The sequence below is a fragment of the Chiloscyllium punctatum genome, chromosome 24 (assembly GCF_047496795.1).
Source record: "Chiloscyllium punctatum isolate Juve2018m chromosome 24, sChiPun1.3, whole genome shotgun sequence".
In the NCBI taxonomy this organism is placed as follows: domain Eukaryota; kingdom Metazoa; phylum Chordata; class Chondrichthyes; order Orectolobiformes; family Hemiscylliidae; genus Chiloscyllium; species Chiloscyllium punctatum.
Window position 1 is genome coordinate 74,081,217 of NC_092762.1, and position 26,113 is coordinate 74,107,329.

Sequence of the window (26,113 nt, forward strand, 5' to 3'; positions counted from 1 at the left end):
ACAATTCAGTCTGTCCAGTTCACCTAATCTGTATATTTTTGGATTGTGAGGGGAAACAGAGGCACCTAGTGGAAACCCACACAGACACAAGGAGAATGTGCAAACTCCATGCAGGTAGTCACCCAAGGCTGGAATCGAACCTGGATCTCTTAGTGCTGTGAGGCACCAGTGCAAACCACTGTGCCACCATGCCACCCTTGTTTGAATAGAAATGATTAAGTGTTTATGTTTTCTGAATTATTTTTCTCCCTACAGGGAAGGAGGTTTTTTGTAAATTATGAAGAGAGAGTAATTACTATATTATCTCCAGGGTATGATGCGTTGGACAGCATTGTACATGCAAGGAAAATCTCCTATTGTTTGAGAAGATTAAACATTTGTGCAACATATTTTAACATTTCCAATGTATTTTCCTAGATGCTTTCAACAGTTAAAAGAAGATGGCTTCACAATACAAGACTTGTTTAAGAATTGTGTGTTCCATAAAGATGAAAGAGAGATGATAATGAAAGCCATTTGGGCTGTAGATCCTGAATTCCAGCTCCAACCTGAACCTGAAGTGGAGATTTGCCAATCTCCATTAGTGAAGCACTTTTATTCAAAGGTATGAGGGACAGCATTGCATTTATGTACAGTACTTCATGGAAGATAATTTACAAGAATCAAGACAAACCTGTCCCTTGAATAGATTTATTATTTCATGAGTACTTGAATGTTTTGTTCACATTTACTGATGAACAGAGCAAATTGAAGCGAGCAATTGGTGACTCCTCTGCATTCTCAGATTTGAAATTTGTTCTATGAAGTCAGTCTTTTGTTAACTTTTTTCAGTTCAAGTCAGGGGCATCAGTCACCTCAGCAACAACGTTTTATAGACAGTGAAGCTTCCAAGCTAGGAGAAGTTGGGTACAAGTCTTCAAATTATTAAAAATGAGAAAGTTTAAAGCCCTTTGAATTGTGAAATGTCCAGAGATTCAAAAAGGAATCAAAAAATTGTCTCTCTTTCCATGGAAAAGAAACTGGACCATGTCATTTAAGTAGAAATTTGTAGTTGAGACAGGAGTGTAATTTAATTGGATTTGGGTCTCTATTGTGGAAAATATTAAGAAACAAGATGTAATTTTGCCATTTGAGATCTTCCTGAACTCTTCTTTATCCACATCATTTGGTTTATTTAATATATTTTGTGTGTAAACATATGTTCTGTTGTAAAGGAAGCATCTGCAGTCTTGTGTGAATATGTTTGTGGCTAATCACCACATTGACAACTTAAAATAAGAATTAAACACGTGATCTATCAAGTCGAATTTCATTCTGAGATCTGACTTTTGACATACAAAGATGTCAGTTTACAGTACTGGACTGTATAATATAATAGTAGGTTCAATTGTTGTATAAGTTATTTGCAAGGCTGTTGCAAGGTGTGAACTATATCTACAATTTATAATTATAGAGATAGTATTGGTCGCATTAAAAAATATCATTGCCAAAATATAGTAATGTAGAGGTGCTGGTGTTGGACTGGGGTGGACAAAGTTAAAAATCACACGACACTGGGTTATAGTCCCAACAGGTTTATTTGGAAGTACTAGCTTTCATAGCGCCACTGCTGCTTCAAGTAACTAGTACGGCAGGATCATAAGACACAGAATTTATAACAAATGATCACAGTGTCATGCAATTAAAATGATATATTGAACAACCTGGTGTTAAATGATTTTTAACTTTAGCCAGAGTAGAAGATAGCTGATTAACTTTACAAATTTAGAGCTCCCAATACTTAAACAGTGGTGATGGTGATGTTTAGACTCTGAGAATGGTATTCCAGTTAAATAATAATCAAATCAGCAATCCAGAGGAATGCTAATCTTCTATCATAGTTGCACAGGAATGTTGTTGACTTTTGTCTAGAGTGCCCTCATTTCTGTGGATGAGACAGTAGCCTCACAGCCTCAGAGCCTCAGTGAAAAAGTTGGAGATTGTCTATTAGTTTTTAGAAGAGGAAGAGGACAAGACTATTCTTTTGAAGAACTTGGGTAATTATGAAAGGCTTGAAAGAGGACACAGTGCTCAAGTGGGCGGTTCAGTATGTTGATTAGCATTAAGTCATCAAATACTTGTATGTGTATTTAAGCCCAGGAGTTTTGGACGTGCTCAAAGTCTGGTGAGACTGTATTTATTCTCCAACTGCACATGGCTTGAGAATACTGAGAGTCACTCACCTAGTATGGAACCATATGTAGCTCAGATTTCATTCCTCAAGTGCATTATAGCACTAGTTGGGTTTTTACAATTCTGCTACTTTGATGGTAAGTTTCTGTTCCACCCTATAGGTTGTCAGGTTTTTTGAATTCCGATTAACAAATTAACCTTGAGGGATTTGAACTTAACTACCTCTGAGTAAGTACTGCAATAATCACTAGGCTATCACTATCTGACAAATTACTAGTAGTTATGTACATGAAGCATCTTGTTTCATTTCAGATTGAGCCTATTAAATATCCCAAATTGCATCTGTGTTTGGAACAACTAAAGGAGAGATTTGATCGACAACTGAGCAGGGAGCAAGAGGATACCATTTCTATTAGCTCTGTTGAAGCAACAAAACCCATTACAGAGAAAATGAAAAGGATGGTACTTATCTTCTACTATGTATGCACATATTATAAAGCAATAAAATTGAAGTTATTTTGTGTATCTTTTTAACTCTGATCATGGTCTCTTCTGCTAAGGTCAAGAGAAGATGTCTGAAGTGCCTTTGCTGGTTGTTATTAATGATAGTCATAAATATTTATTCTGTCTGGTACTGTTAGCTGCGATTGACAAAGATGCTGTACCTGGTTTTCCAGTTCTGATTTCTTTTGGTACTTGTGTTAAGGATGGCATGGGGTCACAAAATATTAAGTGAAGAAATCTCAGATATCCGTTAATGTTTCCCACATTTTAAAAAGCCATGTTTGTATTATGTGTGATCTAATCTTCTATATTACCTTGTACAGTCTATCATAGTGACTTGTAATTCTTTCTTCATTAGATAATTATTTTAATTATTCTAATTAATAGTTTATAGTCTTAGATAATCTTTTAAATTGTATTTTATAGGCTTTTAAATAGTATTCTGTCTACTTTGTGACTTGGGAAAGAATAGTGAAATTTTCCTAAAGGCTTTAAATCTGTGTGGTATCTAATGCAATTGTGTCAGAAGGATACTGCTTTAAATAAAGTGACAATTGAAATAAACCATTATTTATTATCGGGAAGAAAGTGAGCACTGCAGATGCTGCAGGCCAGAGTTGAAGAATGTGGTGCTGGAAAAGCATAGCCAGTCAGGCAGCATCCAAGGAGCAGGAGAATTGACATTTCAAACATTAAACTCTTCATCAGGAATCCCTAATGAAGAACTTGTGCTCGAAACGTCGATTCTCCTGCTTCACGGATGCTGCCTGACCGGCTGAGCTTTATCAGCACCACACTCTCCAAATCATTATTTATTATATTTGATTATCACTAACAGAATGTATTTTGTTTCGATTCAGCGTAACCGTGTGGCAGATTTACGTGCCAAGTGGCATAAGTCTCTACTGCAGGCATTTCGTGAGTTCAAGTTTCACTTGGCTGGTGACCGAAGTTGTTCCTGGAAAATGAATCTCTATCCTTATCTCTGCCTGCTGGATGATAAGGAATATGTAGATATAATGATACAGGTATGGATGACAGAGCTGTGACCACTTTCATAAACCATTAATGCATTGAATTCATTTTAGCACTTTGAAGGTTAGTTAATAGCTTTGACGTATCTATGTTCCAAATCAGAATTAATTTTAAATATTGAGTGTCAAGTGTTTCCTGGCTTTTTCTTTATCCTTGTTTTTAAAAAGATAGAAGTTAGTTTGAAATACGTTAGTTGGAATTGAAAGTAAGTTTTGGTATAGATCTGGCTGTGAAGCCAAAGATTCACATTGATGTTTAAATTGACTATTTAAGTTGAGTGAACATTTCCAGGCATTTAAAGCTCCTGCATGAATTGATTTGAGACAAAGGTGAGGACTGCAGATGCTGGAAATCAGAGCCTAGTTTAGAGTGGTACTGGAAAAGCACAACAGGTCAGGCAACATCCGAGGAGCAGGAAAATCGACATGCCTGACGAAGGGCTTTTTCCCGAAATGTTGATTTTCCTGCTCCTCGGATGTTGCCTGACCTACTGTGCTTTTCCAGTACCACTCTAAACTAGGCTCTGATTTCCAGCTGCCCTGCCCTGACCTGCTGTGCTTTTCCAGTACCACTCTGACCTGAATTGATTTGAGATCTAACGTAACTGAGCAAACTGTATTGTTAGACAACAAAACAGGTGGTCAGGAAGGGAGAAGTTGGTAGAACGATGGAACTATGTATCACCACTGAAAGGCGAGTCAACATTTATTGATTATCACCAAGTGGGAGCAAGGAATTAGCGGATGCCTTGGGTAGATGAGTTGCTCTGAAAGTAACCAAATGGAAACAGAAGGTATTAATTAAGGACAGGTAAGAAATCTATCAAGAGAAAGTGGTACTGTGGAGAAAATACGATGCACTCGAGAAAATGCGATTCACCTTCATGCAGAATGTCATTGGCTACTTGAACACCTATCAGCAGTTCAGAAACTAGAATCATATATTCAAAGTTGGGGGACCAACTACATGTTTACAAATCTTGTAACACAGAAGTTCAAGCTTGACAAAGGGTTAGATGGAATCCAAAGTTAAAACAGGTGAATAAGTTGGAGCTATACACATTGGCATTCAGAAGAATGAGAGCGCTATAAAATGGATATTGGGAGGATGTTCCTTTTTGAGTTGGAGACTTGAACTAAGGGACACATTTTAAGAATAAGTGCTGTCCCTTCTCAGACAGAGCTGATAAGTTGGGGCATTAGTATGTGGTTAGTTTGCTCCTAGATATTAGTGGAAACTGGGTCACCAAATTTATTCAAGACTGAGTTACATATATTTTTGATAGACAAGGAAGCTAAAGGTTATCAGGTTGATAGGAATATGGAATTGAGACCACAGCCAGATTAGTCATGGTCTTTTCAAATGGTAGAGCAAGCACAAAAGGACAAATGGCAAACTCCTGCTCCTAAGACCTGTGTTCCCACAACCCATTTCTTTTGTTCCAATGTGCTACTTTTAGGATAATAAGTTGTGATCTGAATGTTCACAGTACAAATGTTTCTGTGTCGAGCAGCAAAAATGGTTTGTAGACAATCATTTTAAATTTGGCGTTAAACTTTTCCCTTGATATGGGTTCAAGTAACCAATGACATTCTGCATGAAACTGAATCACATTTTCTCGAGTGCATCTTGAGCTCTCAGCAATCCAATGTGGATGGTAAATATATCTTCCTACATACACCATCTCCACAGTACAACCTTCTCTTGATAGATGTCTTATCTGTCTTAATTAGATCTGTCTTCCACATGGTCACTTTCAGAGCAACTCAATCTACCCAAGGTCTCCTCCAATTCCTTGCTCCCTCTTGGTGACATAATCAGTAAATATAAACTTACCTTCCAGTGGTGACACATAGTTCCATCTTTCTTCCAGCATTCGTACCCTTCCTATCAACTTCTCCATTCTTGATCCCTCTATTGCAGACCATCTGTTTTGTCACTAAACAGGGCTACACTGCTTCCAGAAGGTGGTTTTTATTTGTTCATGAGCCATTTTATGACACCACCTTGTGGCCATCGCATCCTGAGGTGGAATTGGAGTCTAGACCTTCTGACTCGGGCATAGGGATGCTGCGATTGCACCACAAGATCTTTCCTTTTTGATGAACTTGTGAATTCAACAGACTGATCTGACTCCTGAGTTCACCAGTTTCTCATTAACGCACATCCAAAACTGCTTCACATTGATGCAAAAGAGCTGTTTGTTTTACAGTCGGTTCTGCTATAACATGCTAGCTCCATTCTCATGCAATCCCATTGTATAAGAAAATCGCATAATAGCAGCACCATTTAAACTGATAGGGCCTGAATCACATTATAACCAGTTCGTACTTTAGAAACAGTATCCCCAACTCGTCAATTGTATTATAGTGGATTTGCGTTATCGAAATATGCGTTATAACAGAACAATCTGTATTGTTACGTTGCTTTCCTCCACGTAATTTCTATGTTATGTTCTGGAAATGTATCAGGTAGTCCCTTAAGCTAACCTCTCACCATGTTAACTGTACAGGCATGGCTAAAATATGATGGAACTGTGTAGGCACAGGTGATGAGGAATCTCCTAAGGGTTACAGATTTTTCTATTATTTACAAATGTTATGAATAAAATGTTTGCAATATTATGAATGAATGCAACACAAATAGCATTGTTTAAGGCAGTCATTTTGCCCTTTAAGCAAAATGCAGCAGATGCTGGTATAAATCTGACATAAAAACAAAGTGCTGGGTTCTGATGACCTGAAACAGTAATTCTTCCTTTACGTGCAGATGCTGCCACACCTGGAGAGTATTCCCATCATTTGCTGTTTATATTTTGGACTTTACTGTATGAAATAATGATTCTTGATCAATGTGTAATATTAAAACTGATTTAATATTTTACGTTCCACCTCTCAGTCTATTGCAAATATCCCGCCAAATGGTGAAGCATTACTGACAATTGCTAAGGAATTGGGTAACAGAATCTACAACAAGTATTCCATACGGAAGAAGATCAAAAATGAAATGGTAGATAAGATTAAGCAAATTTACTATGCCTACATCGAACTGTTGGCAAAGGATACGGAGGTAATGCCAAATTAATGTTTTGTTTCTAGTTTAATTATTTTAAATAAGAATAAATAAAAGTCTTACTTTTCTAATTTTGTTAACAACTTTTAAGTTGGCGTCAAGCTGGTTTATTTATGATTATACATTAGTAACATTCATCCATATGACATTGGCTTTGGTTTGCAGATCCGAATGCAAAAGATGTTTTGAAATACTTGTGTCGATGCTGTCACTTCAAGAAGGTTATTTTTGCCCTTGGTTATTTTGAAGCAAGGTTGTAAAGGCAGAGATGCCGAAGTGTCTAGTTAGCAATGGAAAGGGAATGGCCAGTTCTCCCAGTTCAAGTTTTGTTTAGTCTGTTTTAGCTGTAGCATTCACAAGATGTGAGAGTCAAGGGGAGTTGCAAGCTTCAGTAAAGAACTGTTCCGACTATTCTGAAATCTCTCTGGAAGTTGTTCCCTCCTGCCTGTAAGAATCTGTGTTTGAATTTACCTTTTTACCAAGGGGTGTTTATGGGATGTTACGATATTGGAACAGTTAATTAGTTAAATTGCTGTATCGAGTTGAAGTTTTCCAATAATTAAGTTATTCCAAATTCTGCTTTTTCTTGTTTGTGTTTCAACTGTAGTGTTCAAATAAATTCTGTTTTGCTTAAAGCTGATTGGTTTGACCAGTTGCATCATATTTGGAACACGCAGTTCACATTTGCCTTTAAAATAAGAAAATGTTAGTGCCTAAACAATGTTCTTAAAATATTTTCAGGGAGTCTGGCCTGATCTCTAGCATACTGTCTGGATATTTTCCACAATTATGAAATTGAAAGCACAGCTTAAAAATGTCACCCGAGTTTATAACTCATTACATTGAGATTTTGTCCAGCACTTCTGCTCGTAGATTTCTCAATAATCCTAATTAAGAATGGATTTAATATTTGCATCAGTATGATCTATAACGATTTAGATTTCTTATCATCTTTTAGTAACATTCAAGCATTTATCAGTTTTGAGTCTTGCTGTTGCATATGGTGACAATCTGAATATTTTAAAAGATTTTTAAAAGATTTTGAAAAGCTAAGTGGGAACAACAGAACTTACAAACTGGCCCATAACAGCAATGGAAAAATAATCCACTCTGGGGTAATGAAAACAATACTGGTTTTATTTGTGTGAGTAAACCTAAAGTGTAAATAGTCCTATCATATTACAAAGGTTTAGAAACATAAGAGAAAATGCATGACTAGTAAGTTGGTTGATAAACGTGAGACAAATGATCAAGGCTAATGAATGTTCCTTGAATTAGAAAAGGTTTGCTCTGCACTTCGGGGCCAGTGGTAGGACCATTTTTTCCCTTGAGGTATTTCAACAATATCAGTGCTGGATCAAACAGACTTTTTTTCTTTCTGGTAACAAAAGTAGTGATATGGAAAAGTGTAAGGCAGACTGTAAAAGACTTCAAACGAACACAGATTGGTGGCAGACGTAATTTAATGCAGAAGTGTATGAAATGTTGTTCTTTGGGAAGGAAAACAAAGAATAGAGAATCTGATCTCAAATCAAGATGCTAAACTACAGTGGAGGAACGGAGAGAGTAACATATAAGTTAATAATTTCTTGAAATTTCAAGGATGTATAAACAGTTAATTGTGAAGGCATTAGAGTGGCACATTCAACGTTCTTTTGATCTTGATTTAATATGATTTCACAGCATGGATAGAACACTTAGAAAAGCTATAATTTTTTTTGCAAGCCTCTGATTATTTATATTTGGTAAAAGCATTTAATTATAAACTGTGTTTTGATTCTAGCTGAACAACTTCCTGCCTCGTGAGCACATGGTGAAAGTAGAAAAAGAGATGAATTTAGGTCTTTCGCTATTAAGTGAAGATTCTCCCTGGCCACATTTTCTGATTATAGATTTGGGAACTCATCTAGTAGATCTAATGGTTCATGAAATTAAAATCCCCATGAACACTCAAAGCCCAAGTCACGAGAGGAAATTTATCCCAGTCTTGTATCACATGTACAGCTTTCGCAGTAACAAGCAGGTGAGGCACAAAGTCATGATTTTGTTTTAGTATTTGGGTAAATTTTGTATTGTTATTTTGAACAATGTGCACTCAACCAGGCAGGTGTTGGCTGTAACCAAATTATCTTGAATTTGTATTTTTTCATAAAGTGGCTGTGTAAATGCTTATGGAGAAGAAAGAAAGGTTTGCAGTTATGTTGGCAGTTGGGACTAGATTGAGTTGGGGTATCTGGTCGGTATGGATGAATTGGACCGAAGGGTCTGTTTCCATGCTGTACATCTCTATGATTCTATGACTCAATATATGATCACAGGATTTCCTGAAGTAATTTGCAGTCATTTAAATATTTTTGGAGCTGTGGGTTAGGAAATGTCAGAATTATAGTAGAAAATTTGCATACTGCAAGACATTACAGAAATCAATTCAACAGTAAGATAACTTGTTTTTTTCAGTGATCTTGACTGAGCAATGAATATTTACTAGGATGCCAGGGATTAATTTGTTCCTCCTCTTTGAAATAGTATTGTGGGATCTCTTAGGTACACCAGAAAGAGTAGGCAGATTTAGATTTAACATCCCGTTTAAAAGATAGCACCTTTGGCACTGCAAGTATTGCAATGGAGTGTCAGCCTAAATTTTGGTTTAAGTCCCTGAAGTCTCAATTAAATCCACAACTTCTTGAACATGAGTGTGCCATCACCTGAACTATAGGTGATAGAGGTACTGAATCATACATTAACAGAACTAAGCAGCTATAGCTATGTAGTTGTTTTTGTTCAGATGTACTGTTTGTTTGGATGTCAGTAAGACATCACTTGCTCTCCACAGCAGGACAGAACAAAAAAAAGTTATGGAAGAATCTAGATATGCAGTTGTTTTCTATGTCAAATTTTATCTTGTTTTAGTAATCTACCAGGTAAGTGGAAAGAAGTATTTCATCTAATGGTATTAGCTGTTATTCTTTTTGTAAAAAGTGCTGTTTTGCTCGTGAAGATTTGTAAGGGAAGTTTTAATGATACCAGTATGGTTAGAAGATAATAAATACAGAGAGTTTTGGAAGAGTATTAAGACTATAATATTGTATCTCTAAAAGGTTTTTGAATGACAGGGATTGACATTGGGTAGAGATTGCTCCAATTTACTAATTTGTGATTTATTGCTGCATATTATGGTTCCTAATTATAGATTTATGACCTGTGTTTTGTTCCATTTAAATTTTATGAAAGGGGAATAAGTCTTGCAACCTAAAGGAATGTGCATTGGTACTTTCATATTTCTTCAGTTTTTTAAATGTCTACTTAATTGAGCTTTAACAAATAACATCCTGTGTGCAGTCTTGTAAAACGAATATGAACTACTGCAATCCCATAGAATTGTTACAGGACTGGAGGAGGCTATTTGGCCCATTGTATCTAAAGTGGCATTTTCACTTGGTGACAAACTCCTTGCCTTTTTCCCCATAACCCTACATGTTTCTCATTTAAATATAATGCTCACTTGAATCCCTCAATTGAGTGTTCCCCTACCTCACTTCCAGATAGTGCATTCCATATCCTAATGACTTGTGGTGGAATACTTTATTTCTCGCTCTGCATTTGCTTTCTTAGGAAAATACTTATAAACCCCTGGCTTTTGATCAGTTTCCCAGTGGGAATGCTTTCTCACTATCTACAGTGGTGCAAATCCCTCATGAGTTTGAAAGCTTCTTTCACGTATCTTCTTAGATGTCTCCTGTCCAAGGAAATATTATCTTTTTTCAATATTGCAATGCTCTCCTTAACCAAAACTTCCGTCCCTCCATTTTCCTTCTTTTCTATCGTTATTGAATGACTTGTGACCAGGAATATTTAACATCCAGATGAGCCCTTTACTACATGCCACTTATAAAGGTCACTTAAGAAAATTTGAAAGAATGAAACACAACTTGATCATCAATAAGTTTGCCCATTTTTAACCTAATTTGTGATTAATTATTACTGAAGAGAATTAGCACAATATCAGACCGCTAAGATGGTTAAAAATTTAAGTATACTACATATTGTAATGGCTGATGGAGAGTTGCATTTTTCCTGCAAAGTGAAAGAATAAAACAAGAATGCTGGAAATGTAAAACACAAGAAGAGAATATTCTAGAAATGTACACCCCTTTCAGCATCTGAAAGCAAAAAATATAGTATTTGGTCATTCATTAGATTTCTGTTTGGTCATGCATCTGCTATACTTTCAAAACTAGAATCCCATTTGTGTTAGTCCATTGTTACAATTTGTTCATATATGTTACTTGTTATTTACTGTGATGTGAGGTTGCAGTGGGGTGGACAAAGTCTGGAGTCACGGCACCAGGTTATAGTCCAATCAGTTTATTTGAAATCACAAGCTTTTGGAGCGCTGCGCTTTTGTTAGAAGTGATTCATCTGACAAAGAAGCATTGCTCCAAAAGCTTCTAAATTCAAATAAACCTACTGGACTATAACCTGGTGTCGTGTGACTTCTGACTGTATTAATTTATAATTGTATGTGGGTGGTGGGTTTAATTTTATGCAGGTGGTGGGCCCTAACAAAAGATTCGGTTGAGCCCATGTAATTTAGTGCAGACAAAAAACTAGTTGTTTGGTGACGATTTCTAAACTTGAAAAGTAACTCTGTACATAAAGAAAAGTGGATAAAGACTGGTTTTAGTTCCATTTTTCTTCAACTGAATTTGTAGAGTAAGTCCACTGTACTTTTTATTTCACTCAATCATACAACTACCTAAACAGATTTAGAATTCCTTTGTTAAGGAATTATAATTGCATACAATTATAAATTAATACAGTCAGAAGTCACACGACACCAGGTTATAGTCCAGTAGGTTTATTTGAATTTAGAAGCTTTTGGAGCAATGCTTCTTTGTCAGATGAATCACTTCTAACAAAGACGCAGCATTCCAAAAGCTTGTGATTTCAAATAAACTGATTGGACTATAACCTGGTGTCGTGACTCCAGACTTTGTCCACCCCAATGCAACCTCACATCACAGTAAATAACAAGTAACATATATGAACATTAGATGCGTGTTTTTGCCACAGAACCAACATTTGTGTCCCATCTTGGGTGGTGATCTCTTTCGCGAAGTGCTGAAATCTGTGTGATGAAGATGTACCTCTGTGCTATTATGTTGAGAATTCTAGGATTTTGAGCCATCATTGATGAAGCTAAAAATCACACAACACCAGGTTATAGTCCAACAGGTTTATTTGGAAGCACTAGCTTTTGGACCACTGCTCCTTCTTCAGTTGGTTGTGGAGTATAAGATCGTAAGACAGAGAATTTATAGCAAAAGTCTACAGTGTGATGTAACTGAAATTATATATTGAAAAAGACCGGGATTGTTTGTTAAATCTCTCATCTTTTAGAATGACCAAGTTGATTTCAGTTTTTTCATATGTAATCCCAGAACATTTTTAAAGTTACATTCTCAAGTGAACTTTAACAATAGGTGCCATTTTGGCCCAGATAATGTATTGAAGGTGTGATTTGCCCTGTGTGAGGCTGTCAGTGCCTCAATGTTCAGACGGATTCTATTTCTAAAAAAGGAATTTACAGAATCTTACATGGATTCATGCAGCTTTTGAGCAAAATAAAATGTAATTCTGCAAGTACAAATTCACCCCACAAACTTGTATATGTGGGTGGGTGTGCGCGGGGTAGGGTATGAGTGTGTGTACATGTGTGTGAGTGAAAGTGGAAAGGGATATAAGTCTGTAAGAGGTGCATGTGTGTATGTGTATGAGAGAGAGCTTGTGTATGAAGTGTTGGGGTGTGTGTGTATGTGTATGTATGTGTGGGGTCACCTGTAGTGTAACATGAAGCCAAGGCCCTGGTTGAGGCCATCCCCATGGGTAATGAACGTGGCTATCAGTCTCTGCTCGGCCTCTTTGTGTTGTTGCCTGTCCCAAAGTCCTGCTTGGAGGATGGTCACTCACAGGTCTGAGGTCAAATGTCCCAGACCGCTGAAGTGTTCTCTGACTGGGAGGGAACACTCCTATCTGTTGAACGGACACCGCACAACGATCATCCATTGCCATAGCCTCTGCTTGGTCACGCCTGTGTACCATGCCTCAGGGCATCCTGGCCTGCAGCATATGAGATTGGCAACATTGGCCGAGTCATATGCTGCATCCCCTACAACGATGGCATCGCGGCAACAGCCTCAATACTCAAAGCCAACAACAGCCAATCTCCGAACACCTCATCCACTTTATCTTGACCACAACGTTTTCACCTTTAACAACCAGTTCTTCATCCAGACACACGGAACAGCCATGGGGACAAAGTTTGCACCCCAATATACCAATATTTTCATGCACAGGTTCGAACAAGACTTCTTCTCTTCGCAGGACCTCCAACCAACGCTATACACCAGGTATATTGACGACATTTTTTTCCTCTGGACCCATGGAGAGGAGTCACTGAAAAAACTACACAGTGATGTCAACAAGTTTCATCCCACCATCAAACTCACCATGGACTATTCTTTAGCATCTTTCTCATTCTTCTACCCATGCATCTCCATCAAGAATGGGCACCTCAGCATCTCACTCTACCGCAAACCCACGGATAACCTCGCAATGCTACCCTTCTCTAGCTTCCACCCAAAACATATTAAAACAACCACTCCCTACTGTCAAGCCCTATGAATACACAGGATGTGTTCAGATGAGAAGGAATGTGACTGGCACTTGGAAGTACTCAAGGATGCCCTCATAAGAACGGGGTACAATGCTTAGCCCATCGACTGCCAGTTCTGACGTGCCACAGCGCGAAACCGTAATGACCTCCTCAGGAAACAGACACAAGCTTCAACCAACAGGGCACCCTTTGTTGTCCAGTACTTTTCAGTAGCCAAAAAACTTCGCCATATTCTTCGCAGCCTGCAGCACATTATCAATGACGATGAGCACCTCGCCAAGACCTTTTCCTAGCCTCCACTTCTCACCTTTAAATAACCACCAAACCTCAAAGCAATCATTGTTCGCAGCAAACTACCTTGCTTTCAGGATGATGCCATCCAATCTTGACACAGATACCACTATTACATGTCGGGGAATCTCCCACCATGTATGTGGCAGGTACTCATGCGACTTGGCCAATGTTGCCTGTCTCATACACTCCAGGCAAGGATACCCTGAGGCATGGTAAACTGGTGAGACTGAACAGAGGCTATGACAATGGATGAACGGGCACCACACAAAAATCAACAGACAGGAGTGTTCCCTCCCAGTCGGAGAACACTACAGCATCCGGGACCTTTAACCTCGTCGGACTTTCGGGTGACCATCCGTCAAGGCGGACCTCAGGACAGGCAATAACGCAGAGTGGCCGAGCAGAGGCTGATAGCCAAGTTGGGTACCCATGGGGATGGCCTCAACTGGGACCTGGCTTCATGTCACACTACAGGTGACCCCACTGCACTACACACCAACACAGACACGGACACGCACAGACACAGACACTCCATGCTGTCACACAGACCCTCTCTCATACACAAGCTCTTTCTCAGATGCTCAAACATAAACACACATACACCTGCACACACACACAGACACTCCTATTTCTCCACCCCGTGCACATGCGCACGCACACAAACACACACACACAAGTTTGTGGAGTGAATTTGTACTTGCAGAATTACATTTTATTTTGCTCAAAAACTGCATAGATCCATGTGAGATTCTGCAAATCCCTTTTTGAGATTAGAATCAGTCTGAACATTGGAGCACAGACACCCTCACACCTTCAGTGCGTTATCTGGGCCAACGTGGCACCTATTGTTAAAGTTCACTTGAGAATGTATCTTTAAACATGTTCTGGGATTACATATGAAAGAACTGAAACCAACATGTTCATTCTAAAAGATGAGAGATGTAACAAGCAGTCCAGGTCTTTTTCAATATATAATTTCAGCTGCATCACACTGTAAACTTTTGCTATAAATTCTGTGTCTTACGATCTTATACTCTACAACCAACTGTTGAAGGAGCAGCATTCTGAAAGCTAGTGCCTGATATGTGATTTTTAACTTTGTACACCCCAGTTCCACACTGGCACCTCCAAATCATCATTGATGAAGGAATAGTGATTTACAGTTGACAAGATGCCCAGCCAATATTTATATCTTTTCGGCCTTTCATTGGTTGGAAGTGGAAATCCATGGGTGAAACCTTTTGTTATCTTGTATCTATCATAATGGAAAGCAATCATGATGTCCTGTCCAGCTAAGCTAATTTTGAATGATTGGTGCTTGGATGCCCGGCAGCTTGATTTGTGAGTCAAAAAGTTAGCACTGGAAAAGCGCAGCTGGTCAGGCAGCATCCAAGGAGCAGGAGAATCTACGTTTCAAGCATCGACTCTCCTGCTTCTCAGATGTTGCCTGACCCGTTTTGCTTTTCCAGTGCCGCACTTTTTGATTCTGATCTCCAGCATCTGCAGTCCTCACTTTCTGAGAGGACAGTGCTAATGGACTGTTTTTATTACTATCAAATTTGGAGGATCTTGCAAAGGCATCACTAATAATACTTCTGTGAGGTTTGAAGTGCCTGCTGTAGCTTGTCCAAGTCTCTGAATTATACGGGGTCATGAGTTGCCTGAAACCCGAATCCCAAAACAACTGTTCTACTTGAAATTTGTTCATAGTAGTATACTCCAAGGAAATCTATTAATGACCTTAAAGAATCCCTGAAGAAGTGAAATATACTCATCGATTCATAGTTTGTCTTGTGGCTAACCAAAATGGAGAAGGCTCATACAGGAAGGCAGCAAACATATCAAGAAGCTTTGGGCATTTATAGAGTTGAAGTTAAGGTATTGGAGGGAAAGTGTGAACCTCAAAACAACCCATTTATCCAAACTTTCAAAGTCAACCCATCCTACATGTGAAAGAGTCTGCAAATCCCAATAAAACCTGAGTGAAAGCAAGCCACCCTCAATCCCAAAGACAGTGCAAAATTTTACATTATTGTACAACTCTGTTTTGTATGTAGTTCCTCCCTTTCCCATCATACAGTTTGTGCTGATGATGAAACTTTTATGGTCATCCCTTACTGACCATAGATATTTGGGATATTAGAGATAAGCAGTGTTGTGGTTTCCCACAGGTGGCAGTTGCTGTTGCATTAGATGAATATCTATATGCAGAGCAGGAATGTTTCAAGTTTTGTTATATTTATTAAACAACGTTAGTTTCTAGAACAGGGTCTTAGTTCATATTCATTTGAAGGTTACCTTTCATGAGTTGAGCATATAATGTGAAGTGTTGACTGTTGTGGATTAATGCATAGTTATACTCCAAACTATCTCCATAATTTGTTTATAATTCAGAATATTTAGGATTTCTTTTAATTGAATCTAAAACTCTGTTCTGGTGCTTTCATGGTGGTAAATATAAAATTAGAGGACATGAATTTGAACTACCCAGAGTGATAAGCAGATAATATTAAAATCCGAATCTTAATGTTGATGATACAGGATCCTTATCCACCTCCTCCATTTCTGCCATCAATATTTGTCACCTGTGGGTGTAGTGATGTCCTTCAGTGTTCAGTTTGGAGTGGGAGGTAAAAAAATACTCACTGTCCATATATCTTTACAAAAGGCACTTTGTTATCATAGTGCAATAAAATGTCAGTATAACACACAGCAATGAAAGGAAAAGAAGGATCGTCAAGATGTTTAAAATTAATTGGCTCAGGAGAGGGAAATTTGCATGGAAATCAAATACATAAATGATTTTCAATATATATGTCAGATACAGTGTCTTTTTTAAAGGGTTTTGCATGGTAGAAATCTGAAATCAAATCAGTGTTGGGAAATGCACTCAAACTCATTAAATTTGGTTTGGGGGATGGGAAGCAAGCTGGTTTACTATTTTCATTATGAACTATTTGTTGTAATGTCTTGTTTTGCAGATCGGTTTCATCAAACCGCATCCTATTCTAACTGAGCTCCTTTCACAAGCTGCTGAGACAACTTTAATCTTTGACTCCTGTGTCATGCCAATGGTCTGTGCTCCCATCCCATGGACTTCACCTCGGTTTGGAGCCTATATTCTGGCACCCACCAAATTAATGCGGTGCGTGGAAGGGGCTCTACAGCATCAGTTACTCCTGGAGAAATGCAAGAGTAGTGACTTGCATCCAGTGCTAGATTCTTTAACTCAGCTTGGTAACTGTGCTTGGAAGGTTAACAAACCAATCCTTGATTTGATTATTTCTATTTTTAATGATAAAGGAAGCGAGAAGCTGGAGATTCCACCTCCACTTTCAGAAGCACCACACATGCCCAAGTATGACCCAAAAGCTGACATTAGTCCAGCAGCAAAGTCTGTATTGAAAAAAAAGATAGCTTGGGTCAGAAAAAGGGCAGCTGAAATGCACAGTCTTCGAATGGATGCCCTTTACAAGCTTTCCATCGCCAACCATGTCAGAGATGACATATTCTGGTTTCCGCACAACATGGATTTTCGAGGAAGGACGTATCCCTGCCCACCATATTTTAACCACCTGGGCAGTGATGTCACTCGTGCAGTTTTATTATTTGCAGAAGGAAAACCCTTGGGAGAACATGGGTTAAATTGGTTGAAAGTTCATCTTGTTAACTTAACTGGCTTTAAGAAAAAGTGTTCCCTTAAAGATAGAATTGATTATGCTGATAAAGTAATGGATGACATTTTGGATTCAGCAGATAACCCTTTAACAGTAAGTGAATATTATTTCAAATGCACCAGTCTATCAATTAAATGTTAGTATCTACACTTTCAAGTATTTGTAACAAAAACAGAAGTTGCTGACGAAACTCAGCAAGTCTGGCAGTCTTTATGCAGAGAAAGCAGAGTCCAAGTTTCTGGTCCAGTGACCCTTCAACAGAAGGATCAGAGTTCTGATGAAAAGTCATTGGACCTGAAACACTGATTTCTGTCAGACCTGCTGGGTTTCTCCAGCAATTTGTTTTTGTTTCAGATTTCCAGTGTCTGCAGTTTCTTGTTTTATTCGTGTTGTTGCATTCTGTTTTTAAATTGCTGCTAAAATTGACAGTGAAATATGCATCTTGATATTCTGTGGATATGAAGCAATGTAATAATTAAAAAGGGATTGCTATTTTTATATTGACTGTATTCCAAGAGAAGTTGTATAGAATCCCTAGTTTTGCTGTTACTTTTATTCACTGCTGCTTGTGAAAAGTATTCATGATGATCAAACTTTCGGTAACATGAATTATTTTATAATCCCAGCATCAGCCAAATGTATATAGAATGAATGGGCGATAACATTATTCAGCTTTGGCACTGTAAGATAATTCAAATAGCAGCCACGAAACCTCCTCCACCAGTTGGAGAAAGAAAAGGAATTTGAAAGATGATAAAAGCAAACATGTAGATGAAATAAGGAAGAAAGAGTAATTGAATGCAACTAATTTATTAAGTACAGATTAAAAATATGCATGTTCACTTATTTCTGTGAAATAATGTTCCTGTTCAAAATACTGCTGTCCTTTATGTACTCTCTAACAAAACTCTGCTACCGAAAGTATAAAAGATCTTCTACTTTGTTAATAACTGCCAAGTGATCTAAAGCATTCAATTACAATTATGTGGAAAGCTCATTCATGCAGGTTGCATTGGCATGTAAGCCACTCATTTATATTTCTGGCATTTCAAAACTTTTATTCATATATATTATACTGAAATGCTTGTGACTTTAAATGAAAAGTAAAATCCATGTTTCAGTGGAACACAGTTTGTTGTAGAAACTGGTTTTGTCTTGAACATTTGAAAGCATCTGAGTGCTCAAAAGATGAAGGAAGGAGAGTGAGTGCACATCATTTGCCCTTGATTAATGATGTTTACATAAAATAATGTGTCTGTGTGTCTAAGATGCTTTTGCTTTTCCCAGGGGAGGAAGTGGTGGATGAATGCAGATGAGCCTTGGCAAACATTGGCTTGTTGCAAAGAGATAGCACATGCTATTAGATCACCTGATCCAAGCAAATACATCTCTTATTTCCCAGTCCACCAGGTACGTTCTGAAATATTTAGAAAACATAGACTTATTTTTTTCTAACTGTACATGCGTATAAAGTTAATTTGAACGACAGCATGGCCTGCTTTAAAAGAATATAACAACAAATTTCATTTATATACCATTTTTACTGTAATGAAATTTCCCACAGAACATGATAGATGTGTTGTGCAATAAAATTTGGCACCAAACCATATAAAAAGGTATTAGGCAAGATGATCAAAAGCTGCATTAGTTAGTTAGATTTTAATGGGTGTTTTAAAGAAGGATAGACGAGAATTTTCACCTATCAAAGGAGGGAGCTTCACAGCTATGATCTTTGGCAAACACCAACAGCAGAAATGCTGAAGGTACCAGAATTAGTGAAACGAAGGTGTGGGAGTGTAGTTGGGCTGAAGAAGCTTATGGTGTTGAAGACATGAAATAAATTGGCCTCATACTGCTTTAATATTTACAACAGTGAAAACTTTTAGGAAATACTTGCATTTAATTGAAGGTTAGGGCTACAGCAGCATTTGTCAGTACATACGCTGATTTCCTTTCAGCTTCCTAAATTGATACTGTAGGTAATGGCATGTATAAGTTGACTGCGCATATCAGGCAACACCATTTTCTGGCCCCAAAAGGTTGTATTGTTTTCATCAACTTGGCATATAAGTTGACTGTCCCCACCTTTCACCTACTCAAACATTAATAATCAGCCTCGAATTCTTCATCACACCGATGTTTTATTTATTGTTACCTTTATAATTTTATGTAAGGGTCAGGCAAATGCTGTGGGCTGTGTTGTGAAAACACATGGGAGATTAAGAATAGAATAGAATTTCTACAGTGTGGAAGCAGGCCATTGACCCAACAGGGCCACACTGACTCTTCAAAGAGCATCCCACCGAGACTCAACTCCCTACCCTATCTCTGTAACCCTGCATTTCCCATGGGTAATCCACTTAACCTGCACATCTTTGGACTGTGGGAGGAAACCGGAGCACCCAGAGGAAACCCACGCAGACACTGGGAGAATGTGCAAACTCCTTCACGCTGTCACCTGAGGCTGGAATTGAACCTGAATACCTGGCGCTATGAAGCAGTAGTGCTAACCACTGAGCCACCACATTTAGCGTTAAGATGTAAATACAGAGCAGACTCAGTGTGGCAGATGACGGTGATCACCCAGCAATTGACTTTTATTTTCCATGTAAAAGTTAAGTCCTGTTTTGGAGTGATTATTCAAAGCTTCATGGGTCAACTTATGCATTAGCATCTACACTAACATTGAAAGATTAAAAGTTCTGTAAGTGCTTCCAAGATATTTCTGTTTGATTACTGAGAGATGTTGTGACATTTCTAAACTTATGCAGAAAGATCAATGCTGTCTTACTGTAAACTAAAATTTTGTACAATATTACAGTACTATCCTTGAGTCTTGATTGTCAACACTACTATTGTATTACCTTCATTTCATTGTGGGCTTATGATCGAAGAGAAAAAAAATTGCCATAAGCTAATTCTGAATAATGCTTCATGGAAAAGTATTTAATGTGTATGTTCAAACTACAGGATCTGCCTTCAGTTTACCTAGTCACTGTCAACTTATGAAGTTGTTATAGAGTTCTGAAAAATCTTTGGCTCTTCCAACAAAAACTTGTATGGAAATACTGGAATACACAGAATTCAGTGAATAATATTCATGTTGTTTCAAAATATATGCTTTTTATGTTGCTTATAATCTAACTTTAGAAATTGGAATTCTGGTTATTGAGGCGAAAAAATGGCCAACAAACCACCATGCAATGAAATAATTGCTTCATAACAGTAAAATGATCACCGTCTATTACCAAATTATGAATGTTAGTATATTTAAATAAGGTTTTCTCAAAATATCTAGGTATAGTGTCGGAATCTTTGAATATCGATATTGGTGTTTAGAACAATGGAGTCGTTAAGTGTAAGAATGACATCTAGTTTCTGAAGTCAAGCTAAATGGTGCAGCATGTGCTGAACAATGTTTTTGCTATCAATAATCAGTAAAGTGATACTTCATGCCATTTGATCTCAGAACGGTATCAGTGGATGCAATCATGATGAAGAGAGCTCCTAGGATTGTAGTACTGTTGGAAAGATTGATTGTTTGTTACACTGTAGGAAGAGTAAAAGAAATAAGATATGCCTTAAATATGTTACTACTTTTGATAGCATTGTATTCATCTTAATAATAAAGAATTAAATATTGTTTAGCTTGTTTTTACATAGTTACTCATTGAGATAACGCTTTCATACATTTTGCATTTAAAACATGAATTGTACCTAAATTTATTGAGTGGCTGCAGTATTGGAAGACAGTAGAAGCTGTGATAATTGGTGAATTATTCTGTCATGAATTTAAATCCACATGAACTTCAATATCGATTAGGAAGTTTTTTCTCTTTTTCCAGATTGATGGTATATTAGAGTTTCATTGGAAAACATACATTTGCTGAACTTACAGGAATCCTCAGAGTTGCAAGTTACTTGCTTCATGTTTCCTGAAATTTCCTCCTTTGATTTTTCGTTTTCGTTTTGGATTGTGTGATTCCAACGCTAAAGATGCTCCTGTGATAACAGTCAGTCACATCAGAACCTGTATTGACATTTGTATTTGTGTGCATGCAGGTGACATCACAATATTGGTGCATGATGGAGTTACATTCCAAACATGCACGCAACTGTAAAATGTATTGTTTAATTAAACATATCAGATTGCAACAGGTGTCTGTTGCTCAGTTGCTTCTAACACTGGTCCTTAGGTTCCAGCATTATGATCTGAACTACATATGGTAACTCACTATATGGAGTCATTATGTTCAGGAGTTCACAGGAAAGTATCAACATAGCATAGTGGTGGCACTCTTACCTAAGTAAGCCACCTTTATCTGCACAAGCAAAGCTCTCTTTTTGATCATGCTCGCTCCCGCAATTGCCCAGTCACTGGGGGTCTCCAAAATTTGAAATAATAATAGCCTTCAGCACATATGTGGCAGATTTCCATCATTCTGCCTAGATACTAAACTGACATTGAAGATCAGCCCCACACTGTCAAAAATGCAAAACTTTGCTTTCATTCATGGAAATTGAATGCTTTCTATAGCCTGTGGTTGGCCAATTCAGAAAACCAATTTCACCATCAGATTATATATTAAAATTAATCCTGTGGTTTTGAGAGTGTTGTAAACAAATAAATTAATTTTGATATTCTGCTGAGAGGATTCAGTCAATAGAAAGTAGAAATTTCTTTTCAATTTTGTAATATTTTGGGCAGCTGCCACTCTGCTGGCCACTTTTTGGCACATGCTCGCTTAACACACTATTTTTCCTTTTTTTTGGTTGGTGTGTGTTGTGTTGTTCACTGCACAACCTTAATGCATTGTTTAATATCATCAACCATGTAAAAATATTAATAGCGAGTCTCTCAGTACTGGAGTAAGAATACATTACTCTGATCAATGGACTTTGTGTAGAAAACTGAAGTACTTTTCTTGTAAAGAAAAGCATGGTTTTCTGAATAGTTGGAATTGACTGGTGGACAGTAAAATTCTATTGCATGTTGTTTAACATTTTGGAGAATGAGATTTCTCTTCAACCTTCCGCTGCATTTTTGTCTCTTTTTCTAATTTATTTTCAGATTTCTAGTAATTACAAGGTTTTTTACTTTTTCTGTTTGTAATGTTAGTTGTTGGAAGTTGTGTTTCAAATGAGCAGCATAGTTGACGAATCATTCGAGGTACAGGACATCATCATGTGGTTAAAAATTGAAACTCGCAGTTTGGTGAATTCAAGATTAAATTCTAAAAGGCTATGGAATAGCAATTTATTGTCACATGTATTTTTTCAAAAAAGGTACAGTGAAATATTTTATAAGTTGCCATACTACTATAGATAGGAGGGGGGTGAGATGCTCTTAGGGAGGTAAAGAACTCTACCAATTTGAGGTTTTTGAAAAAAAAAGGAAAATAACACAACATGCTTTTCTGTCTTCGATAATTTTCTTCTAGTTATATGCAATTAAGTATGTGGTCTAATTTTATGATTCAGAATAAATTTAACACCTGATGTTAGAACAGAAGCACTATGATCAGAACCATCTCCTTTCACTGGAGGGTTTATGTTGATGTCCGAGTTATCCAATTTCATTTTTCCATTCAGTTAGTGACAGATGACATATAATGAGTTCAAATGTTTTGTTTTAAATCTAATTTGATTTGTACAGTGTTACTGAAAGGGCAATCATATTTAATTGATTGATAGCAGTATTTAAATGGTGAGTGTGCTATCTCTGATTGTAAATGGTCTGTTAGAAATATGAAGTTTCCTTTACAACAGTGATCACTTGGAAATATACCATTTGTTTAAAAATTAAGGTGATGATTTTTATTTAAAATTCAATTATAAATCTTCAGGAATTATTCAACACTAAGTTGGAAATTGTGGCTGTTTTAAATCTAGAGCGAGTCTTCACATGGAATGACATATCTGCTATCTCCACAAATAAGACATTATTTATAAGATATAAGTATTATTAATTATGTATGAGACAACAGCAAGAGCAGCCTAATGACCTTGTGAAACATACAACGGAAATCCACTGAAGAAAGTTCTGATCTTTTTATAGATAATTGGGCATGTGGTCTATTGATGATCATGATTAAATTTTCAAAATTTGTATCAGATGTTAAATAACCTCAACAAAAATATTTTATTCTGTATAAATAGGAATGCCAGGAGTGATCGTATGCAGACATGTAACTAGTGGGTGGCACAGTGGCTCAGTGGTTAGTACTGCTGCCTCACAGCACCAGGGTCCTAGATTCTTTTCCAGCCTTGGGTGACTGTCTGTGCACCAGTTTGCGCATTTTCCCCGTGTCTGCATGGCTTTCCTCCGGGTGCTCCGGTTTCCTCCCACACTCCAAAGATGTGCAGGTCAGGTGAATTGGCCATGCTAAATTGCCCATAGTGTTAGGTGTATTAGTCAGAAGGAAATGGGTCTGAGTAGGTTACTCTTCGGAGGGTCGGTGTGGACTGGTTGGGTCGAAGGGCCTGTATCCACACTGTAGCTAATCTCATCTAATAATTATCATTTTGATGATTTCATGGGAAAATGTAGGATGACTTTTATCTGTTTGATCTTTTTGTAATTTTGAAAATCCTCATAACTCAACCAAGCATAATGCTTAATCTGCAGCACACTTTCTGATATGCAATTTTTGAGGCATCTGTTTCTTTACTTTGCATGATGTTACATGGAAAAGCTAGAAAATTGAATTGCACCAGTTCTCAATTCTGATTTGCATTGTAGGAATCAGTGCTGGAGGTCCAGCTAATGCTCAAAATATTGATTTTTAGAGTCCCAAACAAGAAAAGAAGCTGGACAGCTATAAGAATAGGGGCAGTAAATTTACATTGGATTACTTGCTTACATGAAGGAGACTTTTGACATAAACTGAGAAATTAGTTAAATTGACTGTTTCCGTATTTTATCCTTACTATGAGTGTTTAATACATGGTTCAGTATCAAAAACAGTCATTGTTTATTAATTGTGAGTTCCAATGATAATGAATACCAAATCATGTGCAGGTTTGTAGATAAGCTGTCTCTATTTAAAGCACATCACTTTCTATCTTGTTCTGTTACTCAGGACTGTTTAGTATTTCTTTACAACTTTCTTGGTCTCTGAGCCTCTCCCCAGAAATCTAAAAAGGATTGAAGACATGCGCTTTTGAATAACCAAACCCAATTGCTAAAATGCAATTAACAAATATTTAAGCCAACATTTGATATATTTCTTTCCAATAAAAAAGAAAGGACTAGTAATCCATATTGCGTGCAGTGATGTATTTAAGTAATTACGACTACTTTATTCGTCCACCTGCATGGTTAAGGAAAGATTTATTGAGATTCATCCAACCAGCCAGATTTTTAACTACTGTACCTGTGTCTGGATAAATGGTTGCATTCGCAATCTAATTAAAAGCTATGGCCACTAGATGGTATTGGAGTATCCTACAAATGGTTTGCTGGGCTTTGTGAAAAAAGTCAATTTACATTTGTGTCTTTCTAACTGAAGATACTAATCTTCAAAGTAAGAACTTTAGCCTAACAAATTAAACAAACATGCATTCCATGGTTAGTCCATCATGCTGTCTTCTATTTTTTTAAAATACCTTAATTGAAGTTTATCTTGACAGGTTCAAACTCCCAAGAAACCCCAGAGAGAATTTAATATTATTTCCAGAATAATGACACTGATGGGTGATCTCAGATTTTGTAGTCTGAAGAATCTGCATGCATTGTGTATAATATTCCAGTTGCACCATTGCTATTAAGTATCTGAATTGCTGGAATATTTGCTTTAGATTCTAGCAGTGTCTGCAAAGTGTTCGTCAAAATTACTTGAAGAAATGAGAAAAGACAGACTTCAAGGAATAATCAATTGAAATATATTTAGTATTTATTGTGAAAGAGATAGCATGGAGTAATAGCATGGAGTTTAAGTAGAAATGACTGTAAGGTATCAGGGCTCTCTGTTATTAAATAATAAAAGGGACTGCAGGTTTTGGTGTCTGCATAGATGTAGCTAAACACAAATCAGGAAGCTACTATGTGAGATGCCCAAAGTCTTTATTCTAAAAGTATCATGCGCATAAACTTAACATGCAATAGGATTTGAATTTGATGGACTTACTGGATATCCACGAAATACAACAAAAAATGTTAACAATTGTTTGTTCAAGTGTAAATTTTAGTGAAGTGATATGTCTAAATTACTGCTACACAATCCCTCTGAGAATGTAGTTTTATAACTCGTTGGAAATAGTGTTTCAAAATCTTTTTTGTAATGACTGTTTTACCTCTATCTTAATCTCACCTTTCTTTCTCATTCTTATTAACTTCCTATGCATGACTTAGCATTAAATCAAATAATTCTTGCACTTCCTGGTACAATTTCTAAGAGGAATGCCTCTGTACTAATTCAACCTGGCTGGCTGAGGAGAGATGCCATTGCTTGCACACAGATCCAAAATCAGAAGCTAGGTGAAGATACTGGATTGTTTTGACTGCCTACTTACTGTAAGCCCATTGACAAAGCAAGTAAATGTAAATAATGGCCAATGCCAATTGTCCACTGCTATGAAATCTGGGCGTATGTGTTTGTAAGATAAGAAGAAAAAGACACTTCAGATTACATTTGAAAACTAAGGACTGTCCCCGTATGTTTACAAATTTAAACATTTTCCC

The 26,113-nt window shown here is 37.2% G+C and overlaps 1 protein-coding gene across 2 annotated transcripts in view; it reads left to right on the forward strand.

The window, feature by feature from the left end:
- The window catches only part of polrmt (polymerase (RNA) mitochondrial (DNA directed)), a 115,640-nt gene that overhangs the window by 46,294 nt on the left and 43,233 nt on the right, over positions 1-26,113 (forward strand). Inside the window, exons 5-11 of one of the 2 annotated variants that reach the window (XM_072594187.1) lie at positions 418-604; positions 2,485-2,652; positions 3,537-3,704; positions 6,610-6,780; positions 8,567-8,806; positions 16,735-17,523; positions 18,718-18,840. In XM_072594187.1, the coding sequence (XP_072450288.1) occupies positions 418-604; positions 2,485-2,652; positions 3,537-3,704; positions 6,610-6,780; positions 8,567-8,806; positions 16,735-17,523; positions 18,718-18,840 (1,846 nt within the window). The remainder of the gene's footprint in view (positions 1-417; positions 605-2,484; positions 2,653-3,536; positions 3,705-6,609; positions 6,781-8,566; positions 8,807-16,734; positions 17,524-18,717; positions 18,841-26,113) is intronic. The other variant, XM_072594188.1, reaches the window with a different exon arrangement.